Source organism: Dunckerocampus dactyliophorus, chromosome 16 (assembly GCF_027744805.1).
Source record: "Dunckerocampus dactyliophorus isolate RoL2022-P2 chromosome 16, RoL_Ddac_1.1, whole genome shotgun sequence".
NCBI classification, from domain to species: domain Eukaryota; kingdom Metazoa; phylum Chordata; class Actinopteri; order Syngnathiformes; family Syngnathidae; genus Dunckerocampus; species Dunckerocampus dactyliophorus.
In genome coordinates, this window is record NC_072834.1 from 19,232,289 (window position 1) to 19,256,572 (window position 24,284).

Genomic DNA, 24,284 nt, shown 5'->3' on the forward strand with positions numbered 1-24,284 from the left:
AGCTCCTGTAATGAATAAGATATATTAGATGGCTATAATGTACGTATGTTTTGCTAATGTGTTCAAAATCTTCTGACTAGCTAGCACTGCTAATGCTCGAGCTGCTAATGCTACAGTATTTACAGTAAATCCATTTTTGTCTTCAGTCTTGGGCTGTGTCTAATTTAAGGGCCAGTAACCTACCCGGTGGACGAAGGCCAAACGTTCGGAGGCTCCTCCTCAAGTCGCGAACCACCCTTGTGAATTGAGACGGTCTAGCCTTCCTCACACTTCCTGGTTGTGTCACGTGTCTCTTGTTGGCTACTTGGTTCATTTGTACAACACTCTGATCAGCAACAACACATTATTTATGAAATGTGTTTATATGTACAGTAGATGCCAGCATTTAGGGATCATTTTGAATACCTCCATTTACTTGCATAGTATTTCTAAGTTTTAATATGTATTATTTGATCACATATATGACTTGATGTCATAAAACAATGTAGCATCCGACACAGTTTCAAGCTGGAGGGCAGGTGAAGTCATGATGAGGTGCAGGAAGCCAAAGGAGGAGAAGGTTTGGAAGGCCATCAGTGATGTTCCATGGTGGTACCACATACCTGGCTGTCCTGGAGCTCCATCCTGATCATGATTATCTTTAGTCATTTAAAACTATCCTATTCTATTTGTGTTCTTTGTCAAGTTTATGGTGGACATCTTTTCTGTTGGCATGATTGAGAAAGAGTACTTTCTTTGAAAAACGTCCTTACACCAGAAGCCATTGTCCATGGTGTCTTTCTCCTCATTTGAGGTGAGCTCCTTCGAACTGCGACAGTCTGAGCCGCTGTTGTGCGCGGTCATTTACAGACCACCCAAACACAACAATGACTTTATCCGGGATTTTTCTGACTTTATCACTGCAATGTTGGTAAAGTTTGACAGACATGTTAACTGTGGGTGATTTTAATATTCATGTCTGCTGCCCTTCCACGCCTATGGCAAAAGACTTTTTAGAGTTGGTGGAAGCTTTTAATTTAGTACAAAATGTTACAGGAGCTACACATATATACGGACACACTTTGGACCTTGTATTGTCTCATGGACTGGCTGTTGATAATGTCCCTGTAGGGGATGCAGTGTTCTCTGACCACAGTCCGGTCATGTTTGACTTTGATTTGCGCTGCAGTGCGACCCTGCCTGCTCCTGCTCGCCTTGGCCGTTCCATCAAGCCTGACACGGCCTCTGCCTTTGCCTCTCTGTTCGCCACTGCATCTCGGGTTGCAATGGCTCCAGACGCTGCTCTTGATACTGAGCAGCTAATGAACTGCTTTACTTCTACCTGTGCTGATGTCCTGGACAGTCTAGCCCCGCGTAAAACCATGCGCTCTAGAACTAAACAGGATGTGGGGCTCAACGATGTCACACGAGAAGCACGCCGCGAATGCCGAAAGGCCGAGCGCAGGTGGAAGAAAGATGGTCTACAAGGTTCCTTTGAAACCCTCAAAGCCAGTTGGAGGCGTTATCAAAACATAGTGAAGGCTGAGAAAACAAAATACCTCTCAGATGTGATATCAAAAAATGTGAACAACCCACGTGTTCTTTTTAAAACTATTGACTCTGTTTTAAACCCCAGTCCATCCACGACACTGGAAGTCTCATCTGACACTTGTGAACATTTCCTGCACTTTTTTAATAATAAGGTTGCGTCTATACGAGCCAATATATCACCCCCTCTTTTAATTTGTCTACAGTGACACAGTGCTCTAAAGTTTTTAATCAGTTTGAACCTGTGTCGCTGGCCTTCATTACCAAGGTAGTTGATGGTCTTAAGCCTTCTTCCTCTCCCATTGACCCACTCCCCTCTCGCTTTTTTAGGGAGGTGTGGGCAACTATTGGCCCCTATGTGTGCAATATCATCAACAGCAGCCTGTCCTCTGGTATTGTTCCTTCCTTTTGTAAAAAGGCTGCTGTTGAACCTTTGCTTAAAAAAACAGGTCTTGATCCTTCGATTTTATCAAATTATCGGCCCATTTCTAAACTACCTTTTATCTCAAAGATTTTAGAAAGAAGTGTTCTTGCACAGATGCAGCCTTTTTTAGATGAAAATGGGATTTTAGACACCTTCCAGTCAGGTTACAGGGCCTTTCATAGAACTGAGTCTGCACTTTTAAAGGTTTTTAATGACCTGTTTTTAATGACTGATACTGGTGGTTCAGCCATTTTAGTGCCTTTAGACCTGACTGCTGCCTTTGACACAGTGGACCACACTATTCTTTTATCTTGCTTGGAAAACTGTGTGGGTGTCAGGGGGACTGCCCTTGATTGGTTTAGGTCTTACTTGTCAGGGAGATGCCTTACTGTGGGACTTGGTGACTTCACATCATCTACTACCCCCCTTGAATGTGGAGTCCCCCAGGGATCAATCCTGGGGCCCATCCTATTTGTTCTGAACCTAATCCCACTTAGCACAATTTTTAGAAAGCATGGCATCTCCTATCACTTTTATGCAGATGACTGCCAGATCTATTTACCAATTACAAGAAATGACCATGCCCCCCTGACTCTCCTTCTTGAGTGCTTTAGTGACGTCAAGGTCTGGTTGGCTCAAAAAATTTTAAAGCTCAATGTGGGGAAGACAGACGTTATCATCCTTAATAATAATGACCCCCACTTGGACTTGGGTCCCATGAAAAACCATGTCAATCCCACAGCCACCAGCCTTGGCGTCATCATTGATAGTGATTTTAAACTTAACAAACAAATCAATGCCGTTGTAAAATCTTGTTTTTATCATCTTCAGCTTTTATCCAAAGTCAAATCATTTTTATCATTGCAACATTTCGAACAAGCCATGCACGCTTTTATCTCGTCGCGTCTGGACTACTGTAATGCCCTTTACTCTGGAATAAGCCATAAATTACTCTCTCGCTTACAGTTAGTCCAGAACTCTGCAGCACGGCTTTTAACAGCAACCAAAAAGAGGGAGCATATTACCCCAATTTTAGCTTCCCTGCACTGGTTGCCTGTGCGTTTTAGAATTGATTTTAAGATTTTATTGTTTGTTTTTAAGGCTTTGAATGGGCTGGCCCCTCAGTACATCTCGGACCTCATCCAAATTTACGCTCCAGCGCGCACATTGAGGTCCGAAGGCCAGCTCCAACTGGTGGTGCCTAAGACCAGACTTAAGACCAGGGGAGACCGGGCCTTTTCTGTAGTTGGCCCAAAGCTGTGGAACACTCTCCCCCCTCATGTAAAAACGGCCCCCACAATTGAAAGCTTTAAGTCTCGTCTTAAAACCCACTTTTATTCTGTGGCTTTTAACTCGGCGTGAGTCGTGTGGTCCTCTGTGTCTTTTATTATTTTTTAAGTTTTTTATTGGTTCTATTTATTTTAGTTTTTTAAATTAAATTTACTTATTTATTTTTTACCTACTTCTTGGACTTTTGGCTTTTATTGTTTCGATTTCTTGTTTTAAATATTTTATTGTAGTACGTTTCTTTGTTTCTATTTGATCTTTTAGTTTTTATCGTCGTAATTTGTACTTATTATTTACATTTACATTCCTTGATTGACTTATTATTTATGGTTTTGCTAGTCTGTGCAGCACTTTGGAAACAGTGTTTATAAAATGTGCTATATAAATAAAGTGGATTGGATTGGATTGGATTGAAGATGAAAATCACAAGAGAAGTAGTTCAGCACAATATTTATTCATGGACATGTTAAACACTGAAAACATCATTTTGTTTGCCAAATTATCATCTCAACTTTTAAATACTAATATTTTTTATTGTTGGTTTACTGTATGTGCTTGTGATCCCGTGCATTTCCTCCAAGACTTCTCTAAAGACAGGAGCAACAGAAATGCAAACCCAACATCGCATTAACACAAGTACACACATTCATAAAAGTTAACACACAGAATTTCCCAATAAAACATGTACGTGATGTACACAAACACAAATAATGACCGCACGTTGTTGCATGAATGTACGTAATATGAAGTGTTATGCATTTACATAATCATGGTAGTAAGATCAAAGTGAAACTTTCACGTCGTAGAAAGACTTAAGACTTTACATCCAAGGGCTCCGCACATCAAACTTGCACGAATGACTTACAAACAAACCAAAGTTTATTAATAAAGTAATACTTACACTTCCCCGCTCTCCGCCGTCATGTTGACATTTTGAAATCCCAGAATCCTGGGATATGATGGGCCACGAAGGATGCTTTGACTGCAGACTTCTTTTCAATGGAGAAAGAGGACAGATTTGTCGGACTGGTAGGCTGCAGACCCCGGATTTAGACACAGCCATTGTCACATTGACACAAGCCCTCAAATAGCTGTCCTCGGCTATGCTTACCGGTAACTATAGCAGTTCGTAACCCAAATTTTAGCCCACAGTTCAAAGCAAAAAATCAGTTTAGAGACAGCGCGCATCTAAAAAACACTCTTTAGTTGGGACACTTGTATGCCAAGGTACCACGGTATAAATGGCAATGCTAAAAAAATACCTGCAGTGCACCAGTAACTTCTCTTAGTAACTTAGTAACTTCACTTCTCACCAGTAACTTAACTCACAGCGACAGTAGACACGAATAACTTTGGTCTTTTTGCGAGAGCCATCTACCAGGGCTTGAAGCTACACTTACGCTTCAAAATACTCGTTTCTTTGTCCATTTCTGCTCAATATTTGTTCCCGCTTGTAGCGTCACAACTTCCACACCGCTGCATTTCCTCAAACTACGGTGTGGGCTGAGGGTCAAACAGGACGTGCGCCGGTTAATAGTGCGTCCCAAAAAATTTTGCCGTTAAAGGAAACTTTGACAGCCCTAATGAAAGCACATTAATTTCACAGTTGAATCACTGCTCTGTATTAAATATAAAATACCAAAGTGGGACACTATGTATTTCCGTTTTTTTTTTTTTTTTACTTACTGTACAGTCTGGATGTAACCATGATTATCAATGTGGAATTTTTTTTTTTAGTAATTTTATTTTTACAGAATTGTTCCATTATCATTAAATTATTAAAATCAAATTTCCCATTGTGTCAGTATAATAAAATATAATAATTTGTCAATTACTAATAATTAATTCAGCATTCAAGGTTCCGCAAATTCTCAAGATTTTTTTATTTAATTTTTTTATAATTTGTACCCTTACTCTTCAAAAATAGTCCCTCTCCTCATTAATATTATTTATTAGTATTAAATACACGGGAATGCTACATTTTAACCCCATAAGATTATTGTAGTTAATTATATTATCAGTAATATTGATTAAATTATGTATTAATAATTTCAGTTTTATTTTCAAATCGGTGGACCATTATCATTATATTTATAATAATACTATAACATAGTATACTTTGCTGTCTTTAAGTCATTTCATTAAAAAAATCTGACAATTATCCTGAGAGCAGTTACGTGTGGCCAAAGCCAGTATACAGGATCCCCAGATGCAGAGGCGAGTCAGTCCGTGTAACAAAAGTTTATTACAAAAAGTGTCCAAAATGGTAGAAAAAGACAAAGGTAAGAAACAAAGTAGAACACAAACACACCCGACCTTGTCACAGGGAAAAATACAGAACAAACTAAAGACACTGCTACACACGGAAATAGCAGGAAAAAAATCTAATCTAACAAAAGGCGCTGCTGGAAACCTAGTAGGAAAAAATACACAAAAAAAAACGCTGCTGAGAACCAAGCAGGATAACAATGGTTTCTACTGCCTCACAGGGAGGCAGGCGTGTAGCATCCATTAAGTTTAAGTTCCTTAGAGATAACGCATACAATTCATTGATATGGTTCCTTTGATTTAGGTGAATAAGGAGCGTTTATCCGTTCCCCTAAAGCTGGGTCCCGGCAAGGTCAGCATCTTCACCGTAGGACTGCTCCTCATCCTGGAAACAGACTTTGGCCTGAAGGTGGCCTTCGATTGGAACACTCTCCTGCTGTTGACTCTGCCTCGTCACCACTACAGCGCATCCTGCGGCCTCTGCCAGGGCCTGCCCTTAACCCCGCCCACACTCAGCAACACCGATTGGGGGGCGGCCTGGGCCGAGAGGGACGCTTTCTGCCAGGTGGGCTGCGGGGATTCCTGCCCACGATGCGGCCTGGGGGATAAAAGCACGACAAGCGACACCGCTCTTGTCAACATGGACACTGACGAGGACAGTGATGACGGCGTCAGTGCTAGAATCCGCTTCCACCTGGGAGATGGACTCTATGTGTTTATGGATCCTGAGGTCCTGACACTGTGCGGCCTGATGGTGGAACGAGATGACGTGTTTGCACGCTGCCACAGCAAGGTGGCGCCAGCGTTCTTTTACCAAAACTGCCTGCAGGACGCTTGCTTGGATGAGGGAGCGCTGGAGACAGTTTGTAATTGGCTGCAGGTCTACGCCAGCACGTGTCACAGCCACAGCGTGCCTGTTACTGGATGGAGGGGCGACACACCCTGCGGTAAGTTGGACGGAACTGTGATTATCAGTGCTTCTTTTTTTGTTTGTTTCTGTTATTTTATTATTATACAGAATTGTTCCATTATTATCATTATTATTATTATTATTATTATTATTATTATTATTATTTAAATGAAATTTCCCATCGTAGTCCCATCGTCAGTACAATTAAAATATGAAATAGAAATTCAACTAAATTGAATTATAGTAAAATGAATATTTATTAAAGGAATAATAAAATTATTTTAAAAATTAAATACAATAAATATGAACAATAAAAAATACATTAAATTAAATTAAAATTAATTTATGAAATGTTTTTATTTTAATGTAATTACATTAAAATAAATCATTTTAATGAAATGAAAATAAAATAAAATAAAATAAAATAAAATAAAATAAATTGCATTGCATTGAATTTAATTGAAATGAATTGTTACCCAAGCATTGTTACTCATATTTTTTATTTAAAAAATATTTTTTAATTGTGGTAAAACCCACACGTTTGTTCTTTTTTTCTTCAAAAATCTATATTTTTTGTTTCATTTTTTTGCAGAAAACCCATCTCATTTACTCGAAATTGGTGATAGTTTTTAAATATGTGGTAATAAAGCATAAAATGTCAGCATAATACATTACAGCATAATAATACAGAATACAGTACATGTTTGTGTGAAGTTTGAATGGCTGAGCGCTTTCGTTTGTACCTTGTGCTTCCTGATGGTGGCGCCACATCCACAGGAAGGAAACCCCTTGGAGGTGTACTGTATATTAATGTATTATTATTATAAATGACAATGATTTTAAATTTCTTTTTAAAAGTCTTATAACATTGAACAATAATCTTCTGGGGTTACAATCTTGTTAAATTATTTTTTTGAAAAACCCATTTGATTTATAAACACCTTTTTGCAGCCTGAAGGACACTGTACAGAGAATAAAAATACAATAACAAGTGTTATAACTCATCTTTTATCACTTTAAGAATTTATTAGTTGAATATAATTGATTATGATTGTATTTATATGTGTACGTCGAATGTATTGGTATATATTTGAATGTTAATTAAAATAAAATATAAATACCAAATAACACAATTTAATAAAATAGTCGATAGCTATGAACATGCATATGAAACTAGTTAATACCGGACATTTTGTTAAACTATTTTAAACTGTTATTTTATTTATTTATTCATTGGAATTATAGTTTGTTGGATTTTTTTTTCAGCTGATAGGTTTATGAAACTGTAATTCAACAAATAGTCCGCTAGGTGGATCATCTATGCTCTTTTATTAAGTGTGCTTTCATCCGCCTGTGTGAGATGATGTGTAAGTCATTGTGTTGAACGAGTGCTTTTCTGATGTTTAAACACCTCATTACTCTACTAGTGCACGAGTGGATGTATAAGCTAGTGTCTCTGTGCGCCCAGTCCAGAGGTGTCCTCCCAACAGCCACTACTCCAGCTGCATGCCACCTTGCCCGCCCCAGTGCGCCCCCACCCGCGGCCAGAGGGACTGCAGCGGCGGCCCGCCCGACTGCGTGGAAGGCTGCCAATGCGACCAGGGCTATGTGGTCAACGGCAAGAGCTGCATCCTACCTCAAGACTGTGGCTGCTACACAGACGGCAAGTACTACGAGGTCAGTCTCACACACCAAGAAATTTCTTTAGCGTTTGTAAGTGGATTTCAGTGATATTCTTAAAGCGGTAAAAAAAAATGCATTCTTATACACTAGCTCCCCAACTCATGAACATCCGACTAGCGAACATTAGCGGATACGAACACAAGCCGACTGGTCCATATTTTATTTTATTTTGCCTTGTAGTCGCTCCATCAGTATTTCTACTGCTACTGTACATGCATGACCAGTAGAGGGCACTGTGACACTGCTAATGGGACCAACAGAGGAAGCGTTAGAGCTAATGGGACCATCAGAGGGAGATTTACATGCTGGGGAGATAAAGCTAAATTGAAAGCTAAATTGTAGCTGTAAGATACAACCCAGACAGAGCGTGTGATTAAAGTTTATGAAGAGTTAATAGGCCTGCTTAATTCTACACCACCCACAGAACACTACCTCTTTTAGAAGAGTCTAACGACGACAACAATTTGTCCTTTTTTTCAATAACTCCTCCTCCACCACACTCCTCTTCAAAGGTAAATAACATTTATCATTACGTATTATGATATCATTTTTATTATTGTTTTTTTCATTAATTGTCCTCGTTTAATATTACTACTGCATCCAAACTCATATTTACATACATACACATATACTGTATATGTATACACGTACATGTAGTACCTACATCATTGGTAATGTTACCTTTTCCCCTACTTAAGAACAAGTCGACATAAGAACGGTCGTCTGGAACCAACTGTGTTCGTAAGTTGGGGACCGAGTGTATTTGATATTTACAGCAGTTTTAGGGACATTTTTGTTTGTTCGGCGGTCCAGTGTGAGTTTTTTTATTCTTCAATGTTATACTGTCGGAAAAACAACACTGCATGAAATTGAACTTTCCTGCTCATTCTTGAGCCATCTCAGGGCTTAATTACTTACATCTCCTTGAAGCAAATCCAGTGAAATCCCATACGATTTTGGAGATATTTTTATGGAAATGTATGCGAAATTACAAACTGTACAACTATTTAACGCATCGTGATACCTCGGCCACATTCTGAAAAATTGAAGGATGCCTGGGGTCACTTAAATATTTATTACAGGACTGTCACGACAACAAATTTTACCTTCATTCTTATTTGCATTTTCTCACTTGCAGGCTTGCAGCACTTGCTAGCAGCCCAGACTTCCCCCGCTGGCACAAAGAGACTGAATGACTGACAGGAGGATTCACTCACTCTGGTCATTCTGCTATAGAACCAACACGCCCAGGTGTTGAGACGGATGCACAGAGTGAACCTCTAGTCATCCAGCCTGTTTGGTAGAGAGAGGGGAGGAAGGCAAACATGTCATGTTTATCGAGGCTGGCAAAATTACCAAGTTTGTTTTTATTTATTCTTGATTTATTGATTATTGTGACAGGCCTACATAGTTACATATTTTTATATTTTATTTTTTCTATTTTTTATATATATATATTTATTTTGTAAAAAGGTGGACAAATGTTATTTTTAATATTTTTATATATTGATGTAGTTTTTTATTTTGTAAAAGGTGACATACACTCCTGCGATGGGCAGGTTTGGTATCCAGGAGAGGAATGCAGAAGGACAGATGGTGGTTGACTTTGCAAAAAGGATGGAAATGGCCATAGTGAATACTTTCTTCCAGAAGAGGCAGGAACATAGGGTGACCTATAAGAGTGGAGGTAGGAGCACACAGGTAGACTACATCTTGTGTAGACGCTGTCATCTGAAGGAGATCAGTGACTGTAAAGTAGTGGTAGGTGATAGTGTAGCCAAACAGCATAGGATGGTGGTGTGCGGGATGACTCTGGTGGTGAGGAAGATGAAGAGGACAAAGACAGAGCAGAGGACGAAATGGTGGAAGCTGAAAAAGGAAGAGTGTCGCATGACTTTTAGGAAGGAGTTAAGACAGGCTCTGAGTGGTCAGGAGGTGCTTCCAGATGACTGGACAACAACAGCTAATGTGATCAGGGAGACAGGTAGGAGAGTGCTCGGTGTATCATCTGGAAGGAAAGTAGACAAGGAGACTTAGTGGTGGAATGAGGAGGTACAGGAGTGTATACGTACAGAGAAAGAGGTTAGCTAAGAAGAAGTGTGACACAGAGGACTGAGGAGAGTAGACAGGAGTACAGGGAGATGCAGCGTAAGGTGAAAGTAGAGGTAGCATAGGCCAAACAAGGGGCTTATGATGACTTGTATGCTAGGTTGGATAGTAAGGAGGGAGAGACTGATCTATACAGGTTGGCAAGACAGAGAGACAGAGATGGGAAGGACGTGCAGCAGGTTAGGGTGATTAAGGACAGGGATGGAAGTCTATTGACAAGTGCCAGTAGTGTGATGGGAAGATGGAACAAGTACTTTGAAGAGCTGATGAACGTGAAAATGAGAGAGAACAAAGACTAGAAGAGGTGACTTTTGTGGACCAGGAAGTAGCAAAGATTAGTCAGGATGAATTGAGGAGGGCATTGAAGAGGATGAAGAGTGGAAAGGCCGTCGGTACTGATGATATACCTGTCGAGGTTTGGAAGTGTCTAGGAGAGGTGGCAGTAGAGTTTCTCACTGGGTTGTTCAACGGGATCTTAGATCATGAAAAGATGCCTGAGGAATGGAGAAGTGTGCTGGTGCCCGATTTTTAAGAACAAGGGAGATGTGCAGAGCTGTGGCAGCTACAGAGGAATAAAGCTGATGAGCCATACAATGAAGTTATGGGAAAGAGTAGTTGAAGCTAGACTAAGGGCAGAAGTGAGCATTTGTGAGCAGCAGTATGGTTTCATGCCAAAGAAAGAGTACTACAGAGGCAGTATTTGCTTTGAGGATGTTGATAGAGAATACATAGAAGGCCAGATGGAGCTGTATTGTGTTTTTGTAGATCTGGAGAAAGCTTATGACAGGGTGCCCAGAGAGGAACTGTGGTATTGTATGAGGAAGTCTGGAGTGGCAGAGAAGTATGTTAGAGCGGTGCAGGACATGTATGAGGACTGGAAGACAGTGGTGAGGTGTGCTGTAGGTGTGACAGAGGAGTTCAAGGTGGAGGTGGGACTGCATGAGGGATCAGCTCTGAGCCCCTTCTTGTTCGCTATGGTGATGGACAGACTGACAGACGAAGTTAGACAGGAATCTCCATGGACTATGATGTTTGCAGATGACATTGTGATCTGCAGTGAGAGCAGGGAACAGGTGGAGGAGAAGCTAGAGAGGTGGAGGTTTGCCCTGGAAAGGAGAGGAATGAAGGTTAGCGCAGTAAGAGAGTACATGTGTGTGAATGAGAGGGACCCAAGTGGAAGAGTGAGCTTACAGGGACAAGAGATCAAGAAGGTGGAGGATTTTAAGTACTTAGGGTCAACAGTCCAGAGCAATGGAGAGTGTGGAAAAGAGGTGAAGAAGCGTGAACAGGCAGGATGGTACGGGTGGAGAAAAGTGTCAGGTGTGATGTGTGATAGAAGAGTTTCAGCTAAAATGAAAGGAAAGGTGTACAAAACTGTGGTGAGACCAGCGATGTTGTTTGGTCTAGAGACAGTGTCAATGAGGAAAAGACAGGAGACACAGCTGGAGGTAGCAGAGATGAAGATGCTGAGGTTCTCTCTGGGAGTGACCAGGAAGGATAGGATCAGGAATGAGTGCATCAGAGGGACAGCACATGTTAGAGGTTTTGGAGATAAAGTCAGAGAGGCCAGACTGAGATGGTTTGGACATGTCCAGAGGAGAGACAGGGAATATATCGGTAGAAGGATGCTGAGTTTGGAACTGCCAGGCAGGAGGCCTAGAGGAAGACCAAAGAGGAGGTTTATGGATGTAGTGAAAGAGGACATGAAGGTAGTTGGTGTGAGAGAAGAGGATGCAGAAGACAGGGTTAGATGGAGGCAATTGATTCGCTGTGGCGACCCCTGAAGGGAAAAGCCGAGAGGAAAAGAAGATTTCACTTCACAGGCGGATTTCACTTATTGCGGGCTATTTTGGGAACCTATCCCCCGCGATAAACAAGGGAACACTGTATTGATATGCTAATGCTAATAGAGGTCTGTTTCCGTTTTAGCCCAAACAGCTGTTCTGGAACACCGACTGCTCCAAGCGCTGCCGGTGCATCGGTCGCAACCTGATCCAGTGCGACCCGCGGCGCTGCAAGGCGGACGAGGAATGTGTCCTGCGCCATGGCGTGCGCGGCTGCTTCGCCCGGCGCTCCGGCCAGTGCATCGCGTCGGGCGGCGGCGTGTTCAAGACGTTTGATGGGGCATCCCTGCGCCTGGCGGCCTCGTGCTCCTTCGTCCTGTCCACCAACTGCCACAAGCTGCCCGACCTTTCCTTCCAGCTCATCGCCAAGTTCGACAAGGGCAGCACGCCCAACCTCACCACCATCTCCCATGTCTACCTCTACATCAACGAGGAGAACATACTCATCTCTGGAAACACCATCAAGGTAGACTCGATGACCGCCATTACCGTATTTCCTCAAATAGTGGCTCCACTCTACTAGACGCCATACCTCCATTAATTGCTCGGCCTCAATTATTATTATTATTATTATTCGTGGCTGTAGTAGTAGCCTTTATGATAATAATGATATCAGTCATAAAATACCTCGTCCACTTGAACAAATAAGCATCTCAACCTCAAATAAACACGTCCTTTTCAGGAAATAAAGAGGTCCTGGAACAACGCCACTGGGGGGGGGGGGGGGGGGGGGGCTGTAGTAATGCCACCATGTGTCATGATAGGTGTACATAGGTGTACTGGTGGACTATCACAATACTGTAAACTGGTCTAAAAATGTATTTATTTGCATCATTTTATTTGTGTAATATTACCGCTTTTTCTAACAAACTACATCATTACCACTTTTCCTTTGTTTTTGTGCCATTTTGCTGCTTTGTCACAATGTGTAGAAAAATTGTTTTTCATAATTTTTATTTAACAATTTTATTTATTTGCATAATATTATTACTTTCTCCAAAAACAACTACAATTGACCACTTTTAGTTAAAAAACGTTATTTTTGCAATAGTATTTTTCCAAAAATAATTAAGAATTTATTCATATTATAAGTATTATTTTTGGAATTTGTATTTGCATAATATTTATTGCCTAGTCTTAGGGCTGTTTCTGAAAAAAATAAAATAAAACTACAATATTACTACTTTTTAAAAAAAAAATCTATATTATTTTTGCTGTATTACTGCTTTTATTTCACCAAAAATAATTACGAATGTATTCATAATGTAAGTATTATTTTTGCAATTTCTATTTATTTTTATATTTATTTGCCAAATTTTATTTGCCTAATTTTATTTGCCTAATTTTATTTGCGGAATATTACTACTTTTTCTTTTTAAATAATACTTTTTTTTTTTAAATGCAACATTATTTTTGCAGTGTTACAGCTTTTTTCTGTCTTATATTTATTAACATAAATATCTAAACAATGGTGTGAATTCTTTATTCATCATTCTAAATTGTATTTTTTATTTTATTTATTTACCGTAATATATTATTATTAGGATTTCAGCGCTTTTGAATACCTAGAAAAACACTATATAAGTGTGATGTAGTATTATTACTTTTATTGTTTGTCTACTGTACATTGTAATTTATGTTATTCTCAAGAAGTATGCTTATTTATTTGTGGGGAAAATGCCACAAAATACAGTATATGCTAGTTTTCTACAGTATGAATGTATTTGTCCAAATAAAGGATTCCTCCTCCTCCTAAACACCTTAGTAAATGTAAACATCACCGGCCACTATTTGAGAAAATAAACCAGTTTTAGTTGGTATTAGACAGATATTGTGGTTGTATGATGTTTCCTATATCATATTTCCTGGTCGCCCGCAGGTGAACGGCACGCCGGTATCTGTGCCGTTCGTCACCGGCCTGATGACCCGGCTGTCCACGTCCGAGGGCTTCGTGGACATCGACTCACCGCAGGACATCCAGGTGCGCTACAACCGCTTCAACACGCTCAGCATCACCATGGGCCAGCGGATGCAGGACAAGCTGTGCGGCCTGTGCGGCAACTTCAACGGCGTCCCAGCCGACGACTACATCACCTCCACGGGAAAGGCGGCCGCCAGCGCTCTGGAGCTGGCCCAGAGCTGGAAGACCAACGGCATGCAAAACAGGTAAGGGAGGAGCATGTTCATGTTGGGGTGTGGACTGGTCTTTCTATGGCGCTACCTGGTGGTGATTGGCCAAAACACACCGTGGTAAACAACATGGTGGCTTCATGAGAGTTTGCCCAATCAGTCCACCGTGTTCCTTGAGGAATTCTGTGGGGAGTACTCCGGGATTATGGGGTACCAAAACCACCTTATTCAGTTCCCTGTATGACAGAGTTTGGTTAGCATTGCCGACAATAAGCCGGACCCGTTTCCAGCGAGAGCCGTCGTTTGTCACAGATTCTGTTCATTACTTTTATGGACAAAGTGGCTGCAGGATTAGGTCTCTGCATTTTGCAGATGATGTGGTCCTGCTGGCTTCATGAAGCTGTGACCTGCAACTCTCACTGGATCGGTTCGCAGGCAAGTGTGAAGCGACCGGGATGTGAATCAGCATCTCCAAGTCGAAGTCCATGGTTCTTGCTCGGAAAAGTGTGGAATACCCTCTCCGAGTCAAGACCACTGCAAACTACAAGCACATTTAAAATATATTGTTAAATTAATACTGTCATCAAAAGTGCATATTTTTATTTTTGAAAACGCCTCATTTTTGATAGATTGTGCAGGTGTACCTAATGAAGTGGCCCCTTTATGTAGTGGCTTTCTATGGTTTTCCATCTGGAGAAAGCTTGGAAGCAATAATGTGTCTTTTTTTTTTTTAAACATGACACAATCCTACGTCCCCGTAGGTGCGATGTGACCCAATACGTGTCCCTGGCCCAGTCGTGTACCAACACTGCGGTGCAGGCGCTGCAGCGTGAGGACGCTTGCCTGAAGCTGACCGAGCTGAAGGGCTTCTTCCAGCCGTGCCACGGCCTGCTGGACCCCAGGCCTTTCTACCAGTCCTGCTACCTGGATGGCTGCTACAACCAGCGCAGGCCTCAGGTGTGCGGATCGCTGGCCGCCTACGCCGAGGCCTGCCGCTCCATGGGCACCCTCACCACCCAGTGGATCACTCAGGAAAACTGCTGTAAGGCCGCCGGCAGGCAACATCATAACACAACAGTGTGTGTGCGTGCGTGTGTGTGTGGCAGCTAACGTTGTGTGTGCACCAATGTCTTTAGCAGAATGGATTTACGACCCCTGTGCAACAGAGACCTGTACAAACTTCACCTGTGAGCAGGAGGATGGAGGCGACCTGTGCGGATGTCCTGAATTACCCACCAGCCCTGAAGGTGAGCAATTACTAGTACATTTAAGTATATACATTTTAATATTTATTCTATTTGCATTCTCAAAGTTTTATTTGTATTTATTGTTTTTTTATTTTATTTTATGAATATTCTAATTATTATGTGATTATATATTATATTATATTGTATTATATTTATTTATATATATCTCAAGTTCCTTCCTTTTTTAGGCATTTTTCTTATCGTATTTGTATTTTATATATATTCTAGTATTAAATTATAATATGGTATGGGTATCTCACTCCAATTTTCTTTTTTTATATTATTATTATTTATTGTATGTATCAATTATTATTATTATTATTAATTCTTAGCATGTAAATGTTTAATGTTTTTAATCTCAAATTAATAGTGTTGTTGATTAATTTGTTTTAAATACCAAATAATTAGTTTTAAATATATTTTTAAAAAATCAACTGCATGTTCTTAACTCCTATTTCCATACCGGTGTTTATTGTGTTGAGAAATAATGCTGCTTGGATGAGATGTGCCATAGCGTGGCTGGAGCTCAGCAAGCTCGTTGAAGCCGAAACAACAGCGCCTCTGCTGGTTGCAGCCAAGTAGTGCACTCTGCATCTGTGCCTCCACTGCTTCAACAGGTGGTATGTGTGCATGTGTGTGTGTGTGTGTGTCTCGTCAGGCGACGATGACATCATACAGGCGGAGGTGAGCTGCAAGCACGCCCAGATGGAAGTGTCCATCTCCAAGTGCAAGCTCTTCCAGCTGGGCTTCGAGCGCGGAGACGTCAGGATCAACGACGAGCACTGCGCCGCCATGGAGGGCGAGGACTACATCTCCTTCCACATCAACAACACCAAAGGACACTGCGGTTCCATCGTGCAGGTCAGGGAACTTCAACGACGTCCACTTTTATCCCAACGACGGCGGAAACAAACTTGAGCGACTCACTGTTGCCCCTTGAGGCTGAATGTGGTATTACAATACAATATCGCCTGTGCTTGCGTTTGTCCCGACAGTCCAACGGCACACACATCATGTACAAAAACACGGTGTGGATCGAGAGCGTCAACAACACGGGGAACATCATCACGCGAGACAAAACCATCAACGTGGAGTTTGCCTGCGCTTACGAGCTGGACCTGAAGATCTCGCTGGAGACGGTCCTCAAACCTATACTCAGGTCAGCAGCTGTCAAATATATTTTCAAAAAATCATGCTTTTACTGAAAAGGCATAATTTCACGACAAAGAACCCATACTCTTACGAAACAACTATAATTTCACTAGAAAAATGTAGTCATTTTCAGGGAATAAAGTCCTCATTACAAAGGAAACATTTTAGTTTTATGAGAAAACAGTTGTACTAATACTAGGGATGCTCTGATCAATCAGCCACCGATCAATATCAGCCTATTTCCATGAAAAACCAGTCAAACGGCAGCTAACGCAGCCATGTGGACAACACTCACCCATTCAGTATGTGCGTGACAGTCGAAAGGCTAAGCTAATACAGCGTTCCCTGGTTTATCGCTGGGGATAGGTTCCCAAAATAGCCCGCAATAAGTGAAATCCGCGAAGTAGCCAACTACATTTTTGTATAATTATTATACATGTTTTAAGGCTATAAAACCCCTCGCCATACACCTTACACACCATTCTCATACAGGCGTTAACATTTGATCACATTTCTCTCTTGTTTAAACTCTCAAAGTTCAGATTTCGTTTGAATTTGATGATCAATTTACGAGATTGGACACAAGAAATGAAGAGACTCACATGTATTCACTCCTCTGATCGTGGCTTGCCCTGGCGCCGTGAGGCTGTATCCTTGTTAAAACACGCTCCTCCTCGTCTTCCTCCATGATTCGAAGATTCATTTATCGTATTCCAGGCCCCCTACAGCCGCGTAACTTCTGCCTTCATTCAGCGTGTATGATTGCTAGCAGCTAGCTAACAGGAAACAAGCAGTCCTGCACGAAGGAGATTGATTGACAATGGTTTACAGCCAATCAGAACGCAGAATGCAATGGGCGGGTTCTCCCTTAGCCAATCAGGACTATTGTGGCGCTATATTTACTGAGACGAACCGGACACCTCTGGACGCGTCTTCAACTCTCACATGAGTATGCATTCATTAATTACTCATTTTATTAGCAATTACCTATTTTTTGATTTCACGCATGGATGATCGGTATCCGAATCGGCAGCATAAAATCAGAGCATCCCTAACTATAACACCCCCCCCCCCCAAAAAAAAATCTATTGTAGTGGTAATTTTCAGGGATTAAAGTTACAATTTTATTGTTTATGGGAATAAATAATAATAATAATGGAGGAGGGGCAAAAAGAATAAATTCTCCAAGAATAAAGTTGTAATGACAAATGTTTATATAATTTTAAAAAATATGGGAATTTTACCATCAGAAAGTTGTAATGATTTTTTTTTTTTTTTTTTGGGGGGGGGGGGTGGGGGTGGAGTCATAATAAGTGCAAATTTACACCGAATAAAGACATATTTCTTTTATCTTATATTTTCTTTTTTTGATGGAAAAGGTAATAATTTTACAAGAGCCTTAATATTATGGACAAAAAATACGTAATTATATGACAATAAAGTTGGAATATTCTGCAAGAAAAAGTTCTAACTTTAAATTACATTTAATTAAAGTGGTAATTTTACCATAATTAAGTAATTTTTTGGAAAAGTCATATCACAAGAAAAAAGTGCAAATTTCCACAGAATAAATTCATAGTTCCTTTATCTTATATTTTATTTTTTCTGAAGAAAAAGTCATCATTTTATAAGAACAAAGCTGTACTATTATGAAAAAATGTGTTATTTTATAACAGTAAAGTTGTAATTTTGCAAAAAAAAACAAACTTTATTTAAAAAATGTAGTAAAAAAGCAGTGTTAAGGATACCATAATAAACATTTCAACATTTTTGGAAAAGTCTTAATATCACAAGAAAAACGTGTAAATGTACACATTTCTTTGATGTTATATTTTCTTTTTTCTGAGACAAATAGTCATAATTTTACAAGAGCAAAGCTGTAATATTATGGAAAAAAGATGCCATTTAATGACAATAAAGTTGTAATATTGTCAGGGAAAAAGGTGAAAATATTACCTAAAGTTGTAATATTCTGCAAAAAAAAAAGTTAGAACTTTATTTTTTTTAAAAAGATGGACTATTATATTCTTTCCTCATAATATAAATAATAAACTAATAAATAAATACATAATTGGAATAATAATCAAATACGTGAATAAAGTTGTAATATGACAGGAAAAAGTTTTCTCTTTCCTCGTGATATTATGAGTTTTTACAAGCATGCACTTATTATTGTATGTTATTAGACGTCATAATTTGGACTTTATCGTTGTAATATGACAACTTTTTCCTTGTAAAAGACTTTCTAATAAACAAATAGGTGATTTTACGAGTGTGAAAACAGACGTTTTTCAACTTGTCATGTAACATTTACAGCTTTATTCTGGTAACATTGGTAAAGATGTTGCTGTATATTGTGACAAAAAAAATCCAAATCCAAACATACAGTGGCATGAAAAAGTTTGGGCACCCCTGATCATTTTCAAGATTGCCCATTATAAATCACTGGTTGTTCGGATCAGCAATTTCAGCTAAACATATCATATAGCAGACAAACACTGATATATGAGAAGTGAAAGGAAGTTTATAGGATTTACAGAAAGTGTGCAATAATTATTTAAACAAAAGTAGGCAGGTGCATAACTTTGGGCACCCCAACAGAAAAAATACATCAATATTTAGTCGATCCTCCTTTTGCAGAAATAACGCTTCCTATAGCTTCCAGTGGGGGTCTGGATTCTGATTCTTTACGAAACATCTCCAGTTCTGTCAGGTTTGATGGTTCCCGAGCATGGACAAGCCGCTTTACATCACACCACAGATTTTTAATAATATTCAGGTCTGGGGACTGAGATGGCCATTCCAGAACGTTGTACTTGTTCCTCTGCATGAATGCCTTAGTAGAATTTGAGCAGTGTTTAGGGTCATTGTCTTGTTGAAGTATCCAGCCCTGGCGCAACTTCAACCTATTCTTGAACACTGTTCGCAAGAATCTGCTGACTGGAATCCATGCGACCTTCAACTTTAACGAGATTGCCAGTACCTGCACGGGCCACGCAGCCCCACAGCATGATGGAACCACCACCATTTTTTACTGTGGGTCGCAAGTGTTTGTCTTGGAATGCTGTGTTCTTCATCCGCCATGGATACCGCCCCTTGTTAAGCCCAAATAACTCCATTTTAATGTCATCAGTGCACAGCACTTTATTCCAAAATGAAGCTGGCTTGTCCAAATGTGCTTTAGCATACAGTACTTCAAGCGATTCTGTTTGTGGCATGTGTGCAGAAAAGGCTTCTTCCGCATTACTCTCCCATACAGCATCCCCTTGTGCAAAGTGCACTGAATAGTTGAACGATGCACAGTGACACCATCTGCAGCAAGATCATGTTGTAGGTCTTTGGAGCTGGTCTGTGGGTCGAGCTTGACTGTTCTCGCCATTCTTCGCCTCTTCTTTTCTGAGATTTTTTTGGTCCTGCCACCCCAGACCTTTACTAGAACTGCGCCTGTGGTCTTCCATTTCCTCACTATGTTCCTCACAGTGGAAAACGACAGCTGAAATCTCTGGGCTAGCTTTTTGTATCCTTCCCCTAAACCATGACGTTGAACAATCTTTGCATTCAGGCCGTTTGACAGTTGTTTTGAGGCTACCATGTTGCCACTCTTCAGAGAAGATGCAAAGAGGAGAACAACTTGCAATTGGCCACCTTAAATACCCTTTCTCATGATTGGCTTCACCTATGTATGTAGGTCAAGGGTCAATGAGCTTACCAAACAAATTTTGTGTTCCAATAATTGGTGCTAAAGGTATTGAAATCAATAAAACAAGGGTGTCAAAAGTTATGCACCTGCCTACTTTTGTTTAAATAATTATTGCACACGTTCTGTAAATCCTATAAACTTCCTTTCACTTCTCATATATCAGTGTTTGTCTGCTCTATGATGTATTTAACTGAAATTGCTGATCCGAACAACCAGTGATTTATAAAGGAAATCTTGAAAATTATCAGGGGGGCCCAAACTTTTTCATGCCACTGTACAAGTAGTGGTTTTTTTTAACGAGAAAAAGCACTGTATGTCATTTTTTTACTTTTATGTAACCCTTATATTTAAAAATATATACATTTCATTGGGCAGTCAGCATTTCCCTTTTTCCCGCCTTCCAACAGTGTGATCAACCTCACCCTCCCAACCCAGGGCGGGAACTTCATCACCAAGATGGCGCTCTACAAGAACTCAGCGTACCGCCATCCCTACAGGGAGGGGGAGGTGGTGCTGAGCACGCGGGACATCCTCTACGTCGGCGTCTTTGTGGAGGGGGCCGACGAAAACCAGCTCCACCTGGTGGTGAACACGTGCTGGGCCACGCCCTCGCGCAACAGCAGCGACCGACTCCGCTACGTCATCATCGAGCGAGGGTAAAACCTTTCACCGTTTTTAAAGCTTCAACCTCCTTATCGTCCTCTTTGGGAAAAGGTGCCCCAACGTGAAGGACAACACCATCGGCATGGCGGAGAACGGCATGTCGCTCACCTGCCGCTTCCACGTCACCGTCTTCAAGTTCATCGGTGATTACGACGAGGTACACCTCCATTGCGACGTTTCGCTCTGCGACGCTGACAAGAACGCCTGCAAAGTGGTGAGCACGCCACACGCTCTCCTCCAAGTCCTCGTCCTGAGAAGTGTGCTCAAGTTTGTGTTGTGATGCCCAGAACTGTCCACCGAAGAGGAGGATGTACTCGAAAGACGCAACGCTACTAAAAGAGCACATACTGAGTGTCGGACCTATTAGAAGACGAGGTAAGAACATACTAGACATCAAATAGATGTAAGAAAGTTCCTGTTTTGGAATGAACCCAGACCTAATACCAATGGAACATCAGTGGGGGGGCTGTGCACAAAACACTTGCAATGTGACACATTTGGAGCGCCTTTGTAATGACAGCAAATGTATTAGCTTTCATTTTATATATGATATATTAAAGAATGACACTGCACTGAAAAATACCCTGAAGTAAACTCAGCAGTGCTGTTTTATGCAGTTCAGTGCAGTGACAAGTGCAATTACCCCTACATTGGAGAGACCAAGCAACCCTTATACAAACGCCCCAAAAAAGTCACAAAACGTAGTCATCTTACAACAATATTTGAGGAGGAGAAAAAAAAAGCAGCAATATCACAAGAATACAATTGTGTTTTTAGGAGAAAAAAGTGGTAATTTTACAATAATAAAGTTACAGTATTTGTTTAGTCATAAGATCACAAGAAAAAGTCATATTTCTTTTAAAAAGTTAATTAATTTTCAGCAAATAGAGTCCGATTATTCTGAGAAATAATGCAAAAATGCAGTAATAGTAAAAGTAAAAGTAAAAGTTGTAATATTGTGCAGCAAAAAGTCTAAATATTACCAGACTAAAAAAGTTAGAAATATATAATTTTCAAAAAATTATTAGATGAAAGTCATAATATTCCGTAATAATAATTTTAATTAAAAAAAGTAATAATTTTACAATACAACAAAGTCTTAATAATATGAAAAAAGCTGAAACTTTATGACAAAGTTGTAATAATGAGTGGAAAAATGTCTAAATATTACCAAACTAAAAAAGTAATATACTAAAAAAAATATAAGATAGAATATTATGAGGAAAAAAATCTAAATATTAGACTACAGTTGTAATATTCAGACCAAAAAAAGTCAACATTTTACAAGAACAAAGCCATAATATTATGAAAAAAGATGTAATTTTATGGCAAAGTTGTAATATTATGAGAAAGAACAGTCTAAATATTACAAGACTAAAAAAGTCATAACCTTACAGAAAAAAATGTGAATATTCTGAGAAAAAAGTCTAAATATTACTAAATTTGAAGGAAAAAAGGCCAAATATTACCAAACTAAAAAAGTCATAACTTCACTTTAAAACAAAAACGTTGGATTATTACGAGAAGAAAAAGTCAAAATATCAACAGACCAACATTGCAAAAAAAAAAAAACATGCCTTTGCTGAAAAGCTGAAATATTATGAGGGGAAAATAGTCTAAATATTACTAGACTAAAAAAATAATAGTATATTTTTTGTTGGAATATTTTGAGAAAAAAAGTCCAAATATGACCAGACTATGCTCTTAATATTCCAGTCATAATTTTACAAGAATAAAGCCGTAATAATCATACCTTTAGTGAAAGAAGCTGAAATATAAGGAAAAAACTCAAAATATTACCAGACTAAAAAAAGTAATAACTTTACCAAAAAAAAACAAAAAACATTGGAATATTTTGAGGAAAAATGAAAAAAAAAAATAAAGTCGTAACACAAAAAGTCCTCACTTTGCTGAAAAAAAGTTGCAATATTATGAGAAAAAACAATCAGTGTTTTACAAGAATACAACTGTAATATTAAAACTAAAAATGCAAAATGTTGTATTAATGTGCAGGAATGTTTCCCAGTGCTTTTGTCCGTATAGTCTATTTGCGTCTGTCATTTTCTCTCGATGCTTCCTCCCGCAGAGTCAGACTGGTGCGAGGAGGACAACGGCGGCTGTGAGCAAATGTGCACCAGTAAGACGACCGGTCCAGTGTGCAGCTGTGTGACTGGGATGCTGCAACCGGACAGGAGGAGCTGTCGGAGTAAGAGCTACAAATAAATACATTACCACAAAAATGCAGAGTATTTTCCGTCATCATTTCTTTTTTTTTTTTTTTTTGCAGCGGTGAGCTGCAGCTGCAGAATCGCACCTGCACTCCTGCCGAGCGCCGCTGTGCTCGCCCGTCTGCTTTCTGCTCTCCGCTGACGCACAACTGCAACCCAACGCAAGGACTGGAAGATGCACAATGACGATTTTTTTCACGCAAGTAAGTCGCTTTTCGTCAAGCCCCGAAATAACGGTGCAACTTTTATTCAACACGTCCACCGGCAGTGTGTTTTCCTCAAAGCCACTAGAGGGCGTTATAGAAAAGACATTCTTCAGGGCCCAGAGGTCTCTGTAGCGCCTGTGACTATCAGTGGACACTTCATTAGGTACAGCTGCACACTCTACACTCACTGCAAAATGATTATTATCGTGCTTTCTTCACTGTGTTCCCAATATTTTTGATTGTACAGGTGTGCCTAATGTTTTGGCTGCTCCTATACTACTTTAGTGACAAAACAATGTCCTCTTTTTAAAAGAAATACTGTAAAAACATAATATATGTCCTTTTAAATGCATATTTCTGTGTGTGAGGGTCCTGTAATACCGCATTGTACCTCAGGAGGCAGCAGTGAGTCACTAACGTGCAATTTGTGTTTAGGGTCATCTTTAGTCACATGTCCCAGTCAGATTCCGTCACGCGTCGCTCCTTGTGTTGCCTAAACACGCCGTGTGACAACATTTGACCTGCATCTCCGTTCTGTTCCCCGTAAAGCGCTCTTCTTCAACCATGCTTGTGTTTTATTTTGAAAGGTCACAGGCTTTCGACATGGAAAATGTAGAAAGCAAATAGCCAGTGAGTCGAGTTATGATTATCATTCATTCATCAAGTTCTCACAATGTGTATTTCTCAATCAAGACTTTTAATGTATAAATGTAGTGTCAGGTGTAGTGTCATGTGACGCAAAGCAGTATTGGGGCAACACTGAAAAGGAACACACAAAAAAACACCCATAAAAACAAAGTCATGGATTTAGCGGAATAATGTTGAAATATTCTGGAAATAATGGTGGAAAACTTACGAGGAAAATGTCACATTTTTAAAAGTAATATATGAGTAAAAAAGAAGAAG

The 24,284-nt window shown here is 39.9% G+C and overlaps 1 protein-coding gene across 1 annotated transcript in view; it reads left to right on the top strand.

The window, feature by feature from the left end:
- Positions 1-24,284, top strand: part of tecta (tectorin alpha) — a 77,406-nt gene extending 53,122 nt beyond the window's left edge. The window contains exons 19-32 of the mRNA XM_054755789.1: positions 5,811-6,140; positions 6,237-6,453; positions 7,885-8,093; positions 12,138-12,518; positions 13,932-14,218; positions 14,944-15,224; positions 15,319-15,429; positions 16,088-16,290; positions 16,425-16,588; positions 20,689-20,937; positions 20,996-21,158; positions 21,232-21,319; positions 23,031-23,150; positions 23,232-24,284. Coding sequence (XP_054611764.1) covers positions 5,811-6,140; positions 6,237-6,453; positions 7,885-8,093; positions 12,138-12,518; positions 13,932-14,218; positions 14,944-15,224; positions 15,319-15,429; positions 16,088-16,290; positions 16,425-16,588; positions 20,689-20,937; positions 20,996-21,158; positions 21,232-21,319; positions 23,031-23,150; positions 23,232-23,314 — 2,886 coding nt within the window. The 3' untranslated portion in view covers positions 23,315-24,284. The remainder of the gene's footprint in view (positions 1-5,810; positions 6,141-6,236; positions 6,454-7,884; positions 8,094-12,137; positions 12,519-13,931; positions 14,219-14,943; positions 15,225-15,318; positions 15,430-16,087; positions 16,291-16,424; positions 16,589-20,688; positions 20,938-20,995; positions 21,159-21,231; positions 21,320-23,030; positions 23,151-23,231) is intronic.